The 21,317-nt window shown below is 41.1% G+C and overlaps 1 protein-coding gene across 1 annotated transcript; it reads right to left on the minus strand.

The window, feature by feature from the left end:
- Nucleotides 1–1,574: 1,574 nt before the first annotated feature.
- Nucleotides 1,575–21,036, minus strand: RUVBL1 (RuvB like AAA ATPase 1). Its single transcript, XM_019536845.1, has 11 exons — nucleotides 20,857–21,036; nucleotides 20,473–20,559; nucleotides 19,203–19,335; nucleotides 15,197–15,348; nucleotides 13,591–13,680; nucleotides 12,200–12,349; nucleotides 10,635–10,698; nucleotides 8,196–8,394; nucleotides 5,955–6,057; nucleotides 2,423–2,514; nucleotides 1,575–2,082 (listed from the first exon to the last, which is right to left on the minus strand). The coding sequence occupies exons 1-11, from the start codon at nucleotides 20,995–20,997 to the stop codon at nucleotides 1,923–1,925; spliced, it is 1,371 nt and encodes a 456-aa protein (XP_019392390.1). The 5' UTR covers nucleotides 20,998–21,036; the 3' UTR covers nucleotides 1,575–1,922.
- Nucleotides 21,037–21,317: the final 281 nt, after the last annotated feature.

The following is a 21,317-nucleotide window of genomic DNA, read 5'->3' on the forward strand; positions in this document are numbered from 1 at the left end:
ATTACCCTACTGTCAATTATGGATAATGCTCTCCTCTTGGTGAGCCATCTAGAGCAGTGGTCTCCAAAGTGGGGTGCGCAAGACGATCCACTGGGATGCAGGAAGAAAATATTAGAAATTCTATTTATATAAAATATACATATATTGGGGGTGCATGCTCAAAAATTTTTATTGCTAGGGGTGCGCGATCAAAAAAGTTTGGAGACCACTGATCTAGAATCTACAGAACCGGTGAATCACATAGCAAATTTGAACTGGAAATACCTGCTGCTCTGATTTCTTCAGACTCTCATAGAGTTAAAGACTAATAAAGGTTTTTTCTTTTTTTAACCTATAATGTTTGCCAAAACCAGAAAGAATCCTGGTAGCATTCCACTTGCACTAGTGATTCTCAACCTGTGGGCCCTGAGATGCTTTCAAGGGTGTCACAGGATGCCATGCAATGTTAGCACGGCTAACATGATTCACAAGATAAACCCAGAGATTTGAAACAGGAATTCAGAGTGTTAAAAACATTCTGCCCTCTTGTAGTCTGAGTTCTTTGCAACAGATGAGTTGCTATATTATTTTTCTGCAGTCATAGTCACATTGGAGGCTACTCATTGCCTTGATTTTTAATGCATTTGTCCTCTCATCCTTGTCAAGTATTGAAACCCTGTCATCTGCACTTTATGGAGAGGGAAACTAAGACACACAGACGCAGCAACTTGCCCAAGCTCATCCTGGAAATCTGGGGGAAAAGTAGGAAATTAAACTAATTAAACCTAATATTATGTAATCAATTACTGCTAGAAATAATTATCTAGTCACACTTATATTCCTGGGAGAAGACACAGATACCTAGAGAAATATTAGCAAGGCATACCAAGAAAATAGAACCCAGTTAACCCAAAGAAAAAGTGGGCTTTATTCAGATTGCTTAAAAAGAACTGAGTAATGGGCACTACTAACTGAAAGAAGCAATTGGAAAAAAAAAATACATATCTTTGTTAAAGATTTAATACCCTTGATCAGGGATTCCCAAAGTTTCTATGCCGTGACCCAGCTAACTGCAGCTGGAATTTTTGGTCGGAAGGCAGGTAAGGATACCCCACCCTGGGTGGGCCCAACCCTGCGCTGCTGCAGGCTGCCACTACTTCCAGTCCAGCAGCCGAGCCATGTAGCTTGGCACTGGGCCCTGGCCTGGGGTTTGAAAACCCCTCCCCTAGGTCTTCAAATAACCCAGCGTTTTGAAACACACCGAGAGAATCACCACTCTGTATTTTAGGTTCCTCAAAATAGATGTTCAGAGAAAAATTTCTAAAATCTACAATTATATATTCCTGATGTTTCTAAAATAATGGAACATCATGTTATAAAGCACCAATGGTATAAGATCTATTTTTTTCTATTTTGCTTTTCCATTTTTCTTTTCCTTAACTTTAATTTACTGAAGTCAAAAGAAAGAAGGACATTTCTTCAGGAAGGTTAGCACACAGGAAAATCCACAAAAATTCTTGAAATATTTTATTATAAATCACTTCAAACAAGTTTCAGGTAAAAAAACCCACCTTTTTAAAAAGGAAGGACTTTTGTCCACACTATTTTAAAACAAAACTTCATAAAGAAAATAAAGTTATCAAGCATCAGCTTCTGTCAAGAGTACTTTTGTAACCAAATCTAAAGGACAAACAAAACAATGGGCATGTACATCTATTTCTTTTATACTCATAATATGAGGGAGACTAAGACAGTGTAGGCATCAGGAAGCATTTTACTGCTTGCCAGCACAGGATGAATACTGAACAGCCAACTGTCTCGATGAAATATTTTCACTTGTATTTCAATTATTTTCTGTTCCAATAGAAATTAACCATGAACATTTTCTTTGAAATAATTAACCAAACTCTTGGAAAGGGTTAAAAGCCATGCAACAAGCTACTTCACTTCATATACTTTTCTTGTTGATCAGCCAGGATTTTTGCGGAGGATTTGGCATCATAGAAAAGTTCATTTATTTCTTCAATGTGCTCCTTCTCAATGCTGTCTTTCCCATTAATCTTGGCGAGCAGGTTAGCTGGGGTCAGTAACTGCACGGCATACCTATGATCAAATGCAGGAAGAGGGTAAGACTGATTTAATAGTTACAATCCAGTACATTAGAGTAAACTCCAGAAAGGATATAGGTAGCACTGGCATATTCATACACAGATCTCTCGATACCAAAGGTATAAAAAGGCAGCAATGCACCCCAACATTGGGAGAAAATGGAAGGACAACCCCTTTCATTAAGTTCAGTGCCACTCTTACCTAGCTAAATGTCACTGTACAGCAACTAAGTTTCACCCCTGAATCAGGAAGAAAGTCTGTTATCCCAGAGTGTTTCCCCACCCAGTTGCTCCAGGATGCAAAAGGCAAAAAAAATGGAATGAGTCCTGCTTACCTTAAGGTTGTCTTGGTACCAATTTCTCCTAGATGGTTTAGGGCTTCCTCACTAATGTTAATTCCCTCTGTCTGGGCACGAAGTTTTATGATCTGTTTGGTTAAATAAGGTAACTAAGTGAAGCTGCATCAGTCAAGTAATGTGAACAATAGTAAATGCCAGGCTTTTGAGCTCACAGAAATAGGTCGCACAAACTGGATACGCTGTTAATTTAATTTTACCCCTAGAGTATCCCCTTTAAAGGCAGACATGCACATTTCTAAGTCATCCAGAATGACTGACTTTTAACAGGCAATATAATACTTTTTTCTATTGCGTATCATTGTATGTGGCAGATGAGTGTGACTATGTGGCATGGTAAAAATTTCTGGTGATTCTGAAAGACTTAAGTATTCTTGTTAATTAGAATCAGAAGATAAAAGCTTACATAGGTAATGCTTAATACATGCTCAGCCATTAACAAAGGCAGCTAGGGCCCTGTGAACACAGAAGCACAGAGCTGCACTGATCTCTCAACCCAGTTGTGTACTATATAGTCACTGCTGTAAAGCAGAGTCCTCTGACAAATTCTATGGAAAGCTATGCTTTCCTCTCTGCTGCTCACTCCACAACACACTTTTTATTCACTTGATAAACAAGATGGTAAAATAAATCAAAAAGTTTCTTTATAAGGTTCACCTACCCCCACAAAAAAATCACTGGGAGGAATCTAATCTTTCAAGAACAGTCTCTAGCTTGTACCAGTTTGAAGATCTTTGTAAAGTTGGAGAGCAAGATATCGCCAATAAGCCTGAGCGTATAAAGCTGTAACAAAAGTGGCACAAGTCCCCCGCAGTCCGTATTACCAGCTGAGTGATAAGGGGCAGACTGGATAATGATGTTGTGTTGTAGTGCTGAGATAACTCTGGAACTGCAAGCCTCATATAATACAGGTATTTTTCACTTTGGCAGCTTTGTAAACAAGATATCAAGAAGCACTCGTTTAAATTAAAGCCATAAAAATGCACCGGGGAGGGAGCCAGGGTTGTGGGAAGGGGGGAATTTGACATGGCAGAAAGTTCTACTTGTAACATTACAATCTGAAGCAGTTTTTAGAATATTTAGTATGAATGGCAACCTTAAGATTTTTTTCCAACTTGTAAATCGACTAAACTTCACTTCTCCAAGCTTCCAGATACAGCTGTTCAACACAGACCCTTCCTAGAAATACCAGACCTTGAAGTGCTAATCTAGGTTAATATAACATTTAAAAATGGTATTTTTAAACTTTCATCTTGGGCTAGGTTCTGCTAAGTTATCAAGCAAGCAAGAAACAAGATATTAAAGCCAGGAAATACATATAAAAAAGGTGTTATGGAGGGGGAAGGGAAGTATTTCAGGTAAAATAGTTCAACAGGAAAAGAGTTCCAGTTACGCCCCCCTTACTATTCAAGTATAAGTACATATACAGAAGCTGAACAGAACACTGCCACTACATTAAAGTCCATATTAAAGTGGATTTTCTCTTCATCCAGGTAGAATGAAGATATTTGGCATTCTTATGATCTCTGATTATAGCTTTAAAATGTACACAAGATGCAGTAATCTTACATCGACAGCATAATCCGTACTACCAAGACAAAAAAAAAAATCTTGCAGGTGCATTTTTGAATGCATCTAAGTTAAAGTTTCCACAAACTGTTTTTTGAGATTAAAATCAACTGTGGCACAAACAGAATGTTTGATGCTTGATCCTGTGAGGGCAAAAAGTGTCATTTCTGTGCAGAAGTCATGGTCTGTGGAAGCCACCACCTTCTAGCATGAAAGGTAAAAAAAAGCAGCAAACTCAAAAGTGACACAAAGTAAATTCCACCCTCAGTGTGTGTGCCAAGTTCCAGGTCCTTCCCACCCAAGTAGGACTCCAGGGTATAAGACAGCATGATCTGTGAGCTTTAATATTTGGCTTTAAAAACAAGAGTTTTACTACAGCTCTTCCTCTCCACCCTCCTCCCCTCCCAATCATGAGCAAGTCAGAGCCATCACATGGCTCCTTTGAAAATAAGAGAGTCCATAAATTAGATCTTGAATCACTTAACAGTCTACAAGGATAATTTGAGTGTGTCCAGTATGATAGCACAGCACACAGTAGTTTATTTTATGATAAACTACATTACAGTGTTAGGAATGATTTTAATTCAACAAAAGCAGGGCAATTCAAAAGACACGCTGCCACTATCTTGCCTCACCCTTTGTGCCCAGAAAATCTAGGTACAATAGGGATAAGTCCAGGACACAGTAGCATCCCTCAGTGAATCCCCAGGTTTTGAGTGAAAGTCAAACTTTAAAACTGGCTTAATGTACAGATAAAACCCAATTGTATTACTATACCCTCTGGCCACTTCTACTTTAATCTGCACTGAAGTGCTTCAGCTATTCTTTCAGGTGCTCAGAAATCATCTCGAGTATAACTTGAAACCGTGATCCAAGAAAGCCTCCTCATACCAAATGAAACGAGGCTTTGCCTCTACGTTTATATGCGATAAATGCCTCAGCTTCACCTTGGCACTTATCCAGCAGCGGGAGACTATTATCTTGTGACAACGCTCTCCTCCATTGACACTATCTCTTAAATAATACAAAGAATTGACATGATAAACCATAATGGCTCCTGTATCGTGTCACTTCACAGTATTGAGACGCTAATGAGGGGGATCTTTGACACGATGCATCATAATGGCACCCAAGGATTATAATCAATACATAATACATTGCAATGGCCCCACAGGAAAGTCTTGGGCATTCAGAAATGTTTTGCTACAACACATCCTTGCTGTGCTTACACTCCCAAGCCTGACCCAGAAGTGTGAAGAGGTTTACTGCTCTGTTTTAGAATGCAGAACCTGTAAGGTTAAAAGCTAGAGGAAGTCCAGCTAGTGCAAGGGTGGCAGAAAAACAGTCCACAGGGTCGTACGCCACAGCTCCTCTCATCTTTAATATGCAGGTGCAGCCTGTGGAAGCAAGAAGGCCCAGCTTGCAGTGCTATTTCTTATACTGAGAGACACAGCACAGGCTGCTGGAGCACACAGACTCTGTAGGCAGCACATCCGTATCAGAGATAAGTGTAGCAGCAATCCACACCATTTCACGTAAGTTGGGTGTCACTTTCAAGCTCCAGACAATTTACCAATATGGCCATTTGGCAGAGAAGATTCAGACTACACTAATCCAATACTGGTCATCCAGGAAAAAATAGAACAGAACAGCAATGAAGTACTACTTATATAGGAGGTTACATGGTACAGACAAGGTTCTGGGAGCAGACTGTTGTCCAAGTAGAGGTCAAACTGCATTACAATATCATGGCCAGGACTGCTCATTCTTAATCCTAACAAGCCATAGTTCCAAAGACTTTTTCAAGACTTGTTTAAATCATAGAAAATGAGGGACCTCAGGAAGTAATCCAGACCCTTAACTCAAAGCAGGACCATCCTCAACTATATTGTTCCAGGCAAGGCTTTGTCTAGCTGGGTCTCAAAAACCTCCAAACCCTTACCTGTTTCATTTCCTGTGGCGTGTACAGCATGGTTCGAATAATCATTACCCTGTCGAGAAGGTCCAATGGTATTCCATGAGGGGAAACTACATCCTCTGTGCCTCTGAAAGAGAGACAAAAGATTAGATTTCTTGTTCTGAAGTTCAATGTGTGTTAACGTTAATAACTATTGGGTGACTGCCATGAAAGAGCCACGGGCTGCTGGATTTATTCTTGCATGGCATGCACACCCCACCTTCCCCCATATATGCGCCCCCACACACACTGCATGCTGGACCAGGGTACTGACCCCAGAGTTTGTAATCTAACCTGGAACAACACGAAGAGAAACTATTCCTTTCACTCTAGAAATTTTGCAGAGAAATATTATTGGGGTGCAACCTTCCTTACAGTACAATAAAACTATATAGTACTAGTCAATCTCCAATGATCTTAACCTCTGACAATTCCAAGCATATAGCACATGTCCCAGGAAGAAGCAAGTCATTGTTATTAGGAAATTAAATAGATACTGTATGCAACACTGAACATTTAGAGAGCATCTCTTCCTGTTAAACCAGCTGTTCTACTGTTTATTACTGTACACTGGTGCTCTTTCCCTCCCCTTCTTCTCCCAACTACTGTAGTGGTTCATATTCCCCATTGACTGAACAGTGCAAGGCATTAAGCTTATAGTACAGAACCAGCACTTGGTTTCTGGCAGGAAAGAGCAACTTCAGGAATTCTAGGTCCTTCTTCTTCTTGAAACAGTGAGGCTTTTCAGAAGTCAGTCAAACTGGGCATGATCAGTTGTGACAACTCCGCTGAGCTTACGAGATCTACTGAGATCACAGCCCAAGATGCTATGCTTCTAGTAAACAATTCTACTTCCACTGTGGGTTATCTGATGTTTCAGGTTCTACTCATCACCCTGCCATGGGAGTACGAAGCATTAATGAGAAAATAAACTTTCCTAAACATCTCCTGCTACATTCCCCAGTAGATGTCACTCTTTCACCTGAAGCCAGTTCTAGTGCTATTAGGATACAGCCATCTATATTATACAGGTACTAGGTGCACTGCTCAATTCTCCTTAAGGTTACCTACAGGCATATTTAAAGGAGAATACACCTTAAATCTCTTGGTTCAACAGTATATGTTAAACATCTTCCATTCTGAAGGATGGAATTTAAAGAATCATAATTGCCCTAGACTGCGTAGGACTAATACTTGTTCTAACGAATTCCTCCTCCAACAAATCAGATTTGTTGTTCCAGGGGGGTTGTGTGCACCGGACACTGATGTGTTTCCCTTTCATGAGGCAGCCAACACAATATCTATCTCAAATGTGTTTAAAGTACTTATCACCTTGATATCTAAGTAACAGGGATGAAGAAACACAAAGACCAGATGCACCGAGTGGGTGTAACCAACAGGGGAGGGAGAAGTAGGGTACAGGCAGCTGGTTACATAGATGAGCTCTGTGCACGATTCGCAGGTTGACTCAATTAACAGATAGTAGCAATCCCTACTGGCAGCCTGTCTAGACATTATCAGTTGGCAATTTACCATAGGCAACATGATAGCAGAACAGGAGAGTGGTTTTACTGAAAAATTCAGTGTGTGTACACCTTGGTGAAGTGGAGACAGACAAAAGCGTGACGGGGCTTATGGAAAAGATGGGTTAAGTGACTGGCTGGAGAAGCCGAGAAGGCCAAACCAATACTGTGACAAAAAGGGGTATAAATGGAGAGGGACTGAACTGTGAGAGGCCCTAAAGGCAAGAACAAGTATGTTAAATCCAATGCAATGGAGAAAGGAGAGAACAAGAGGCCTGAAAGGGGACAGAGTGGGAGAAACAGGAGAAAGTCATAACTTAGGAAGTTTTTAGTAGCAGTGTTTTGAATATTCCTGGAGAACAGATATGTTTGGTGAAGGAAGCAAGAGAGGAAAGGAATTCTAGCAGAATGGCAAGGGAAAAGAAACAGAGGTGTGTCCCTGAAAATGAGATGGGAAAAAAAAAATACTTCCATCATCCTCTAACCTGCAGTCACCTCAGAATTAAGTGCTTTCCCTTTGATGCAACCCTGAAGCAGCTCTCCAGTACTGATAGAGCTTGTGACCCAGCCAAAAGATTATCACAGGGGTGTCTGCACCAAAGATGAAAACATTTAAAGATCATAGTTCGTTGTGCTAAGGCAGCTAATTCGAAGGATTACAGACAGATGTGAATCATGCAGAATTCTGCTGTAGACACTGTACCTGATAATGCAGTTCCCTCGGTTGGAAGCAAAGATGACGATAGGTGAGATAGACGATTCCAGTGCTCGATGCAGATATGTGAAACATTCAATATCCAGCATGTGAACCTCATCTACAAAGAGCACACCTGGGACCAGCTCTGCAATGCCTTGATCAATGTATTTATTCACCACCTTGTTGATCTCCCCTCGAAGCTTGTCTAAAAAGCAGGAAAGAAAACCATTTTAGTTGTCCTGTTAGAGGCCTCTGGATTTACCTAAGGAACCCCGAGAGACTAAAATGGGTGCTCTCTTTTCTAGCATTTTGATTCCAAACTGATAACTTATCCTATCAAGGCAAGCCTGCAAAAATTCCAGGTGTGGACTAAGACAGGCTAAGCTGCCAAGTTTCACATACAGATCAGAAGAAAACATTGATGCAACTATAAAATCTTAATTGACTCAATGAACTTAAGTGACCATAACTGCAAAATACCACATGCTGAAGGTAAAACATTTGAACTACTTCTACGCTCTACAAGATAAAAGGGATCTGGCTGTCATCATGAAAGCTCAATGCCCAGCAGTGGCCATAAAAACAAACAAAACATTACATGCACAAGGAAAAAATGACAAATAAAACAGAATATTGTGGAAACACATAGAACCAGTGATGTGGACGCCCTAGAACACTGCCTGCAGGGCTGGTTATCCTGTCTCAAAAGGGATTTTGCAGAAAGAGACAGAGTTCAGATGGCACAGATGGTTAACGGGTCTGGAAATTTCACAGGAAGAGAGGCTGAAAAGATTGGAATGGTGTGTCTATTTAGATACAGAGATAAACAATAAGGAACATCAGATGCGGTTTTGTTTTCTCTCTCTTTCAACACAAGAGCAAAGGGACAATCAAAGCAATTATAAAACTGACAAATTCAAAACTAACAGAAGGAAAATACCTCCCCTCTCCCCCGTGCCAATCTGCAGACTGTGGGTACTTGTTGTCACAGGGAGTGCCTAGCAATCAGGAATTTGGATTCACAGACAGGGAGTATTTGCATGTAATATCAAACATAGTTTAAATCAATGCTATAATTATTGAAAAGGATGCTGCACTTCATTTCAGGGCCTAAGACAATTTCCAACTATAAAGCTCAGCATTAGACAAACACAGAATGGCAATGCAGACTAAAGCACCTGCCTATACTACCCCACTCCACAGTGTCTGGTAGTGGCCATTGTTAGGGGGACACTGGGTGAGATGGACAGCAAGTCTTCTCCAGTCAGGCAATACCTAGGTTCTCAATTGCTTTTTTTTCCTCTGATGGTCATTGTTCTATATCCCACATACATACATCATCTACATTTGAAAAAAGACCCAGATTAACGTAATGCACTGAAACACCAGACTGTGAGCAAGAAAAGAATTTTTTGCTATTCACCACGAGTACAGGAATAATCTGCTTGAACTGAGTTCTTAGTTCTTTCAACTGGGATAAACCTCCTACTCACATGGCTTGTGAGGAACTCTTAAGTGATGTTAAGAAAAAAGCAACTTCGAAATCAAATGACATTTGACTGACATTTTCAACAGAAAATTTAACAATATGTCCAAGTGTGACTGGAAGGAAAGTTAAACGTGGGTCTTGTATTTCACATGTTGTTTGTATTCGAAGCAAAAAACATAAGTCTTCAGCTTTTTGAGCAAACAGATCTCAAAGCTGTGCAGGAGGTTACATGGATAAAATTTAACTTCAGTGTAGATAAAATGACCTCCAAAGAAGGAATACTTCAAAACAGCACCACTGAATTTAGGTACTGAAACAGACCTTGATTGGCATTTAGGCAGGCACCTATGGAAGCATCATTTCTTTCAAAGTAAACAGAAGGAAAGCTTTCTACTGTAGATCTTTTTCCTTCAGTGATTTGTAGGGAGGCAGAAAAACAGCATCCACAGGCTATTGCTATGGACAATGCTATAGCAAGCTGAATTGTTTGATTAATTAGGAGCCATCTTCCTACTTTGACAAACTGTTGTATAGTTGTGTAATGAGAAAGGAAATGTACTGCACCTCATAACAAGAGAATTTTTGTTCTGTAAATGGTACCAGTATGTCTCCATAGAACATATGGGCCCACACCATTTCTGGAGGTAACTTTCTGAAAGCATGGGAGCTAATATTAATGTCTACCCAACATTCTCTCTGAAAAAGTTGTTCACCAGTCAGGTATTACAAAATGCAATACATATGTTATATATCTCATTCCAATCACTGCACTACAAGTATCAAATGTACTGCTTTTTAAAAAGTTAAGTAAGGTAATAATCGTTATAGGTACTTTATTCACACAGCATGCAACAACAAACAAACGCACCCAGATCTTTCAAATCCCTAGCCAGCTGGCCAAAATATAGGGCTAGGCTAATATTGCAATGAGGTCATTGTAGAAGCAGTTTGCATACCTGTGATTTCTGTTTTCTTGGGTTTCATCAACTGTCCCATCATGGAAAGGATGTCCTGCCCACCCTAGATGAGACAGAGTTACAGTTCATTAGCGTATCCTTTGAACTGTTTAATGCAGGAGGTTTGATATAGAACAAACCTAGGAGTTTATGCATTTCACTCGAAGTTAAAGATGTGATTTATTTGAAGCCCTTTTATAGTTTCCTCTAACAGTAGTTGATTCTACTCCAACAGTCCAACCCATTAACTACTTTGCTGGCATTCCAGGCACTAAACTAGAGGCTGTACAGACCCCCTTTGCAGGTCAGTACATTAGGGTAACCACTCCAAGCCCACAGCCTGACGTCCTTTTCTACGGTACCATCCACCTTAATCCTAGGTCACAAGAATGGAAATGGCTGGGGAGTAGAAAGACAGACTGCCTGCTTACGGCGTAACTGTTACAACCCAACAACACAGGAGTGGCTGCATTTTGACTTTGGCATATCTTGTTTACATGGGCTAAATGGGGATTTTGTTTTAGGGGAGGTTATTTTGAAACTGGGCATATTAAAATGGTGGGACTTCTAATTGTGAGGATGTTGACACTGAAACTGTCCCTTTTCATACAAAAAACTCACAAAATATCAGCTGTCTGGTTTAAGATACAGAGTTGTGGCCTCTCACTACTCGGGTATAAAGAGATTTCCTCTTTTCAAGATTAGGGCTCTACTGCAAGTCACTGGGAACACAATAAAAAGTTATAAAACATTTCTAAAGGATACAGAGGCATTAACAGAAAGTACAGTGAAGTCAGACAAATTTAAAGGCCATTTATCAAAGTGCTCGCAGTTCCCATTTCACAGCCATCAAAACCATAAATGCAGAGCAAAGGAAGTTAATCTGTATGCAGAAGATTTTAATAAATAAAGATGGTGCAGACCTTCTGGCTGCCACTAGCTGACTTCTTTAGGCATTCAGGATGGAAAATAATGAACTCTTTCACATAGTGATGGCAAATGTTACCTATAAAGATCTCGTCTGTTGGCTTCTACCCCCGGTCACCAAGCACAGACTGTCTGGTCCGGATTATGCAGCTGTTCCTTGATGTCTTTGTGTGGGAGATACCCTTTTTGATACCTGAGGCTCATGCGCCTTCTCATCTCAGTTTGTGTTCTGGCACAGTGCAGCATCTCTTTTTTTCCCTAACTCTGTTCTTTCCCCCTTATTTGCTTCTCTTCCTGTCACCTCACTCAGCAAAAGGCTACTTCCTGTGTATGATACAGGGCATGAGCAGACATGGGAAATGTATTACAGCCGCTGAGGATTTTGTAACCAGATATATATATATGCAAGACACAATGTTGTTTCCTCAACATGTGCAAAGGAGCTGTTTGTAGGGCCAGCTGCAAAAGGGGTCTCCTCTTAAGGAGAAGGGAAAAAAGGTGTGTTTTGAGGTGCTACTATTGCTCTTCCTATAGGTGACAGGTTTACATTGAGGAGTCAGACTGGATTTAGGGCCTGCAGCATTTCCCATCCCCATCCCCTGGATTACTCCTGAATCCATCTCCAGGCTCTCAAGTACCTGAGGTCTAGCATTGGCCACATCCAGGTCATGCAGGGTGACATCCTGAATAATTTCTTTTTTCTTGTGGACATCACCCTTTGGCAAGGGGACGTACTCCTCAGCTTCAAGGTCAAATTCTGTGGCATAAGTATCACACCTGCCTTGCCTCTGAAAAAATGGAAGAAGAGAAACACAGGTATTCAGTTGGTTTCACTGCGAAGACCTTGAGTGACATACAGCTGATAAAGGGCTTGGCTCACAATTCTAGCCCTGACAAGCTCCAGTTGACAATTCAGAATATGTCCCATTCCCTGCTGGGCAACATGCATATCCTATGAACTGATCTAGGCTCAAAAACCTTGTTGAAAAACACCTGAAATTTTCCAGTGAGAATATTCCACTCTCTGGCTCCTCTTCTTTTTACTGTATGCAATTTTCACTAAAGGACAAACCCAACAGATTAACTAAGAGATTGGAAAAACTGTTCAAGACTCCTTTGTAGGTGGGTGATTTATTATATGATACAAAATATTATGCTCATCCATTAAACAGCAAGTATCGTGGTACACTACATTTTAAATCAGATATGAAAAGAATGCTAACTAATGCAGTATTCCCTTCTACATGCATATATCTTGTGAAGAAAATACCAGAGAGATAAAAGAAAGATTAAATACATTGCACATTTCAGCTTGAGAAAGAAAAACCCAAACAACTTTAGTCATTCTCTTTTTTAAAGAAAGATGTCTTGGTTTTGTAGCAAAGAAAGCAAGCTCAGCCCAAGCAGCTGCAGTGATAGCTTTCTCTCTAGGTGACCTTAACTGTGAACTGAATGACTGCTTCCTCTTTGGATAAGTGGCATTTCTCCCTCTACAGCTGCAGAGTCCTGGGCCTATCCTTAACAAGTTTCCTATCCAGCCCTGCCAGGTCAGTAGGACCAAGCCCTTCAAGTGCATACACATGAACAGGGCTGTCCAACTGTGCAGCTCCTGAGGGTTAATCTACAGCTTCTAGGCTTCTGGTTTGGGTTTCTGTCCCCCTATCACTCTGCTGCTGTTCCACCAGGGTCTCTGGACTCACATTCCCTCTTCCAGTTTGTTTTCTGCCCCACCCCTAGAGATGGGGTGGGGTGAGGCAGGATGGTATGACCTGAAGGACCACATAAGTCCATAGCTGGGAGGTTCAGGTAGACCCCAGAGGGCGGAGCCACCCGATGCAGAGGGCAGAAAGGGAGGTGGCACATGGTATAGGGGCACCAGCAGTGTGCAGCAGGGGTGCCTATGCAGTGTGGTACACAGCCCAGGAGGCATGCAGCCCACACAACACGTGGCCGGGGCCCTGTGGTCTCTGGCCACTCCAAAGTTGGACATCCCTGCACTACAAGAGTGTCATCCCATTCTTCGCGTTACCTTGACAGCTCCACTGTTTGCTTCAATGTAAATCACATCCCCTGCTTCCACTCTCTCCTTCTGCAAACTTTCGAAGATACTGGGGTCCAGCTGTAGACAAGCACACATATAACACAGTAGTTAAACAGTTCCACTGCATTCCAGAATGACAACAAGAGAACAGACTTTAATTGAAGTTTAATTACAATAATACAGGAGTTTACTCCTTTATTGCAATAATAAAGAATTTAGATTGTCACAAAGCCAAAAAACATGGGGAACTGATGACTCTATTGAATCTTTATGGTCAAATTTATAAAAAAAATGCTGAAAGCTTATACTAAAATTTCCTTATTGACTTCACCTGCTATTTGAGGAAGAGACTCTATGACTAAACTACATCTACTAAACTTTTATTTATAAGGGTACTTGCAATGCCTGATTTTCAAGCCTAATAGATCTCTGATTAATTCAGGAAGAGGATGCCATTATACTTCACGCTTAAACTGTTGGTTCTTAGGATGTGGTGGTGCTCTTTGGCTGTTAGTTAAACTGTTTTTAAAGGGTTGGCTGTTGTCCTTGGAAGAGATCACACTACTTGACTATTCAGTGTCTTTCTGTAGTGATGTGAACCTTCTGTTCGATCTCTGCCACGTGGTTAACTAGGCAAGACAGAAAATAGAAGAGGTACACACTTTTTTTCATTGCTTGAAGCATGGCTCATTTATTTTCACTGTGAGATTCTCTGATTGTATTTTCAAAGCGAACAAAGGAAAGACAATTTTTACTAAACAGCAGGCAGATGTTGCTGTAAAGTCTCTTATCCCCATTTTACCAACAGGAAGAGAAAACCAGGCAGAAGAGGTAGAGAGACTTGTCTTGAGAAAGCAAAACAAGTCTGGGTCTAATTTAGCAACAGAATTCACAGGGAATGGGGGCCAGAAACCTGCTGACATCACTAGAGCTTACTCCCTTGATAAGAAATGGAGGCAAGTGATTAATGAAATAATTTATATTAATACAAGCAAGATTTCAAATAGCTAACCTTGAAAATTCAGAGGGGTAACAATGGGAAAAAAGGAATTTATTTTGCACTTAATGTTTAGGACAAATATGAGATTGTAGTGGAGGTCAGGCTAAATATCGCATACCAGCAAACTGTACTGCCAGGCAGAGGCAGATCAGTTTGGTGCCTAAGCTTAGCCCTTTGTTCCACAGGGCTAGCAACACTGTGAAACTGGCAGCATCTCCTGCAGCCTGAACAATCCTTTTGGCTGTCAAGAGATACATGTTTGTGTGTTGGGAGAGAGAAGACAGGGAGGAATGGGAGATTTCACAGGGCTCCCAGATCATCAAGCCCCAGGAACAATAGTTGGTAGTTCAATGGAGAAAGTTTTCCTCATATAAGACTTCTGATACACAGTAAGAAACATGGGTATAGTCTACCAGTTTCTGAAAAGGAACATGGGTCTGTGCTTGGTGACTGGGGGTAGAAATAGGCTTTTCCTCTTTATCTGGCAACGAGATGGAGTTCACAAATAAGTAAAACTGTAACCAAGTGCAACTAGGAAGTGAAACTCCAGATCTGGAACAATAAAGGATGGGTTTGGGAATCAGTCATACATACCTTTAATTGCTTGGTTCCTTTAGCTGTTTTGAGTCCTATAATTACATGGCTAATCGTTTTCCCATATCCTCCCATAGGATTTTCAGTCTCACATGGAGTTAACTCTGTGACTTCACCTTCATAAACCTCCTTGGTTTCTTTAATCCTCAGCCCTACAAGAAATTGTTTAGAGCGATTTCAGTGCATACATCAATTATTAATTGTATTTAATTATTCTAGACTCTTGCCATCTAGCGTTCATCCTTGCCAATGACACCAGACCTGAGAGAACATACGTAACATATTATTTATATAAATAATATAAATAACATATTATGTATGTGCTACAACCTTCTTTGTAGTACTTCCTACCTTGGAAAGTAGAAAACACCACTGGTAATTCCCACCATTGCTATATTATAAAGACAATATATGTATCCTCAGATCACATGAAAGGAAAAGCTTAAGGATATTCATGCAGGTGAAGTCCAAATTGTAACCTACAAGTTCTGTAACAAAGCCCTAATAGTTCATGCTTCTGTCCACCCTTTAAGGGGTTTTGCAGAAAATCTTTTTTCTTTTTTATAAGTGCCACAGATAGAAGACCCACACAAGAACATTCTGAAAATACAGATCAGTGATGCTGGTATATAACCAGGATTTTTACATTTTTCAGGGACTCAAATTATCTGCCAAACTGAAACATAAATATCTGTTGAAACTAAAAACAAACTATACTTTTATGTAGCTTTAAAAATTCTAGTGGCAGCAACGGATTAAAACAAAAGGGCCAAAGAGTATTCTTTTTTATTTGAAAAGTTTCTAGGAGAGGTTAAAATATTTGCTAGTGTTCTTATTTTTCAGAGTCAACGTACCACAGAAAAACACAGACCAGATATAGTTTAACAGACCGCTGGCTGCTATGCAAAACCCAAACTACTTCAGGGTGTGACATCAGAACCCGCTATTGATATGCAGATATTTCCACGCATATTTCTGTGTCCACCTCTGTATTTCTCAAGGGTTCCTACTTCCTGACTATCTGAATGCCTATTAACTTCTGTGGCCACTATAATCAACTCAACTTATTTTGCAGGTTTCTTAATATTACAAGGTAAAGAAGCTTATAGCATATGGACAGGCTGTAATTAGATAGAAGCTAGACAATTTGTAGAGTCTGAACACATTAGACATTCACAAAACTTTGCTTTTGATTTGGTTTTAGACTAAATACATGGATCAGGACTTTACCAGTTATTGAGAGCTGCAGAGAGTGAAAAAATGTTATCTGACAAATGTTAGTCTGTCTCCCCCTGCTGGACTTAGGTTAAGAATGGGAATTTTAATGTAAAAAAAAGTGAATGGTTTGATCATTCTTCTGTGGGATAAATTTGTCTTTTTTATTTAAAATCTTGCAACATGCATCAGGGAATTGAATTACAGGAATGTACTTAATATTTCCAGATAATATCTTAATGTGCACAAAATAAGAAATTAAATCTCTGAGTAGCATAATTTACATAAAGAAGATGGCATCACATTGAGAAGTTTTATAGATAACTCCATCTGGTTACTTTTCTGCAATGATATAAGTGGATTAGTATTGCTCCTTAGATTTTTGGAATTTTATCTGGATGTAATGGGAGTGAAGTTTAATTTAAGGAAGGAAGCAAGCTTGGAAGAGGAAGAGATGACCTAGGCATTTCTTGTATGTGTATTTAGAAGCATAATTTCAAAAAGGAACTTGTAGGGTCCTGTATGTACTCAAGTTGCCACTAATGAGCCAGTAAAGTCTTGCTTACCTGTAAAACACTCAGTTATGGGTTGGAGATCTAAAGATACTTTAGGCAGCAGTTATGCTTATACTCATAATCATATTCTAAGTTATAATTATACTATTATTATTATTTTTACTTCAACTGGGATTTACCATTAACTTCTGTCAGCCTTTTCAGCAATAACTGCCTTTATATAGGATTAAGACCCACAAGTTAAAAAGAGGGCAACTCCACCCTCTGATTTCCTGATCCACTGTGTGTTTACATCTCTTATAAACTGAAAATTCTCCAGTGCAGGCAGTAGCTGACTGGCATCCAGAATGGTACCTAGTACACAACAAACTCCAGAATCTCACATTTTAAGGAATCCCAGTAACAGTTCTGGCAGCGCGCCCTCACCTTAATACAACAAATCTAAAAGGAAACAGGGGAACCATACTTGTTACATTGCTAGAAAGCACATTAATGAGCAAGGCCCAAAACATCAGGAAAATGCAAGGCACTGTTCCTGGTTATGATGGTTGCAAAAGGAGGGACTCTTGTTATATCCAAGAACAAGAAACTTTCTGAAAGACACTTGACAGTTAGCTTATTAATAGCTTGAATCATTTCAGCAAACTTGGAGGGGGGGGGGCGGCTAAAGCGAGTGAAAGTACTTTGCTGGAGTCATGAATTAGACCCCGCATCTAGTATGACCTATCACTGAGGACCCTCATTACAAAGCATTCAGTGGGACTCAAAACTGAAGTCCCACTTATATCCATGGTATACTATCTTGTAGTCACCACATGCTTCACACTGCGGGTTACTCCCACTTGGAAAACACTTATATAATCTTTTTCTGGAAACACTTTATAAAACCTTATATATCAGCCAACAAAGGTGAAATTCAACTGGTCAGATTTGAGCATGGCTGAAAACTATTTACATCATGAAAAAAGTGGGTTAAACCTTCTAAAATTGGTTTATGAGGATTTTTTTTCAATAATCCAAAGGAATGTTTAACAATCATTTGTGCTAGGTGAATATAAAATGAAATTCAACAGAAGGGACTAAAAGAATCTCCATCTTTCATTAACACCAATATTTGTTTAGATGCCTTCTCTGTGCTGACATCCCGGGAATGTCGAGCGCTAACAATGTGGCTGGCTGTTAACTAGAGAGTTAAATTATTGCTATCTCTGCGGAATGACAACGTGGATGACACAGATTTCATTTGCTGGTTCAAATTTCCAAGTCTCTGACAGGGAACTTCATCACATCAAGGAAATACTGCAGACTGCTCTCTCTCTGTCCCTAACTCCCCTCCCCCAAGCCCTAGCAACTTAACAGTAACTTTAACACTGCACACTACAGAAAGTCACTTTTTTACAGAAATCAATAGGTCACTTTTGTTTGGTTGCTGCATGCAGGTAGACAGGGGGAAAGAAAGAGAGAGAGATGTCTTCACCTTCCCACCACTGGATACCTAGTTGAAGTCCATAGCGAATCATGATACGAAAACAGGAAAGTTAACTGGTAATGTGTTCAATACTAAAAACAATTACGCTATCTCCATACAATCCATGTGCATGCATGGACCACTTCTGATGGACTTTATCAGCTGTCAGCAGCAATCATAAAAGATTTTAGATACTCAGTGAGGCTGTACTGCGAACTTAACTTTGTTCTTCCAGATACATTGAAACAGAACATCTTAAGTAGAAAAGGCATACTAGAATTGGAAGAGGAAGTTAACTGAATCCAATAGTCATTTCTGTGGCTTAGACCAGTCTCTTATGCTCATCTGGAATAAGATGCCAGGCTAAGTGTGGGATGCTTAGGTTTGAGTTTTTGATGAGCATGACCTGAGACTATTAAAGGGAAAGAGAAAAAAGCATCTCCCTTTCTACAAAACCCTCCTGCAGAGCCTAGGTCAGTGCCAAGACTGTAAAGAAAGTTTCTTCCAGGTTTGTTCAGCAGCCACTGACAAGACTGAGGTAAGATCCTGGAGGGCATGGAAAGAAAACAGTGAAAGAGACTTAGCTAGAATAACTAAGGTGGGGAGATATGGAATTGTCAGAAAAGCATCCTGATTCAACTAAGCTGGTAAGAATGTCCAACAATGCCAAAAAGAGAATTATAAAAATCAGAACAACAGTGGGGCCTGCTCAACAGGACTGGTCCAAAGACCTAGTATTTTCTGCTTTCTTTTTTGAAAAGCCAAACAGCCACTTTACCCTCCCTCATTGTTTTTAACAAACACTTACCAATTGCCCTTCTGAAGTTTTCCATCAGGACTTCTGTCTTTTTTATCTCAGTTGAGTAGACCTCGCTTCCAACCATAGGACAAAAGGGAACCTTACTTCCCAATTCTTGAGCAATAGCCAGCGCCAAAGCAGTCTATAAAAATTCAAAACATTTAAAGATCATGCACATATATTTTCAGAAGAAGTAACAAGAACTTATGGAAAAAAAGATTACTGCTCCACAAAGTTAAGAATAAATACTATTTTAATCTTCACAGCATTCCATTTTTATAGGTGGAGGAAAATACCAAGCATCCTTCCTGAAACGGAAGTAGGGGGTAAATAAATTCACTCCATGAACCATACCTGCTGATGTTTGCATACTTCTCTGTGCTAGAGCGCTGGGGCAGGGGAGTTGGGAATGATCATCCTTGCCTATATTAATATGGTCAGAAGGTGGATAGCAACCCTCCACTCTCAAGATCTGTAACTGAAAGGCTCACCAGATGTTTTCTAAACATTGAGAGTTCATGGAGGAAATTTAGGCTGGAGATTTGGAAAAGCTTCCTCACTATGAGGACGGTTAAGCATTGGAAACAGGCCACAGAGAGAGGATGTGGCATCGCTGTCCCTAGAAACTGTCATGAGCAGGTTAGATGGACACCGAAATAGCTTACATGGAAATGATCTTCCCTTGAGCAGCTTTACTTTCTGATAAACCTAATGCAATGCCCCAAATCTCTAACAAAATAGGAATCCAACAAGTGAGAAAATGGCAGGGTAGATAGAGAAACCAGAAACCCTTAATTCTTCTTAATGATAAAAATCCTCAAGCTCTTCTCCCTTGTTTCTTACATGCAAAAACAAACCTGTGCATACATATATATATAAAAACTTAAGAGCACCAACAAGAAGAATTTTAAAACTTTGAATAGTACGAAGAAATAATTTTTACCATCCTTCATGAAAATGCTTAAACTTTAAGCAGTGTAAAAAATGTTAATACTTTTAAAACCCCAATCCTGGGGCTTCCTCCAAAAAAACAGACTTCAGAAGACTATGATAGCATCATTTTTCTGCATTACCATTATGCAGCTGATGCCTGGATGAACTATTGGTTTCTGCCAAAATACATATCACGGAGAGGTGTGATGTCAAACAGTGATCAGCAGCAAAGGCCACTCTGGTTCCAGTTCAACATGACTGGAGCAGCCAGGGAAGCTGCCTAGTGAAACAGTGCCTCAGAAACAGTCGTGGCAGGGAAGCCTTTTGGCCCCAAACAAAACAATACCTTGCCAGTGCCCGGTGGTCCTGCCAACAGCACAGCTCTGCCAGCCATCTTCTTGCTTTTGATCAATTCCACTATCACGCCGCAGGCCTGAAAAAAGGAAGACATGTCCATAGTTACCAGCTGGTCGGAAAAATGCCTTCAAACACACGGAACGCAGAGAGGCAGCACGGTTGTTATTGCAGAGACCACCGGGAAACTGAGGCCTGGGCAGAGGTGGGGGCTGCCCCAGAACTCACGATGTTGCTGGGGGGACGGGGGGGAGCAGCCTGTGTGGAAGGGGGACGGGTGAGGGGAGGTCCATCCCATGGGGAAGGAACAGGGAGGGGTTCATCGCAAGGGGGAAGGGCGGGATGAATCCCGCGGGGAGGGGCGGGGGTCGCGGACCTCGCGCGCGTTCTCCTGCCCCACGAGCCCGGCGCTTGCGGGCTTGGCGGCGCCGCTGTCGTCCAGGCCGAGCCCCTTGACATGGCTGTGCGCCGCGATGCGCTGCGTCTTCGACGTGCTCTTCACCTCCTCGATCTTCATGGCGACAACGGCGCCAGTTCCCACGCGGCCCGCGCGTTACCTAGGCGGCCGGCGCTACTGTCCCTGTCCCGGTCCCGGCCCCGCCCTCCACGCCGCCATTGGGTTCCTCTGAGCCAGCCCGGCTGCTAATTGGGGCTTGCTCGTATCTGTCACAGCGCGGGGTTGTTTTTCTTTGGAACCCGCCCATCCACTTCCGCTTGTGCGTTGTTCAAACGGGTCCGCGCCCCCCCGCCCCCGGCTCTGCACGGGGTGGCCGGGGGAGGAAGGTTCCGCGGGACATTAAAGGCTGCTGCCTCATAACCGTGGGGAGCACCTTGTGT

Source organism: Crocodylus porosus, unplaced genomic scaffold (genome assembly GCF_001723895.1).
Source record: "Crocodylus porosus isolate Cpor-Errol unplaced genomic scaffold, CroPor_comp1, whole genome shotgun sequence".
NCBI lineage: Eukaryota > Metazoa > Chordata > Crocodylia > Crocodylidae > Crocodylus > Crocodylus porosus.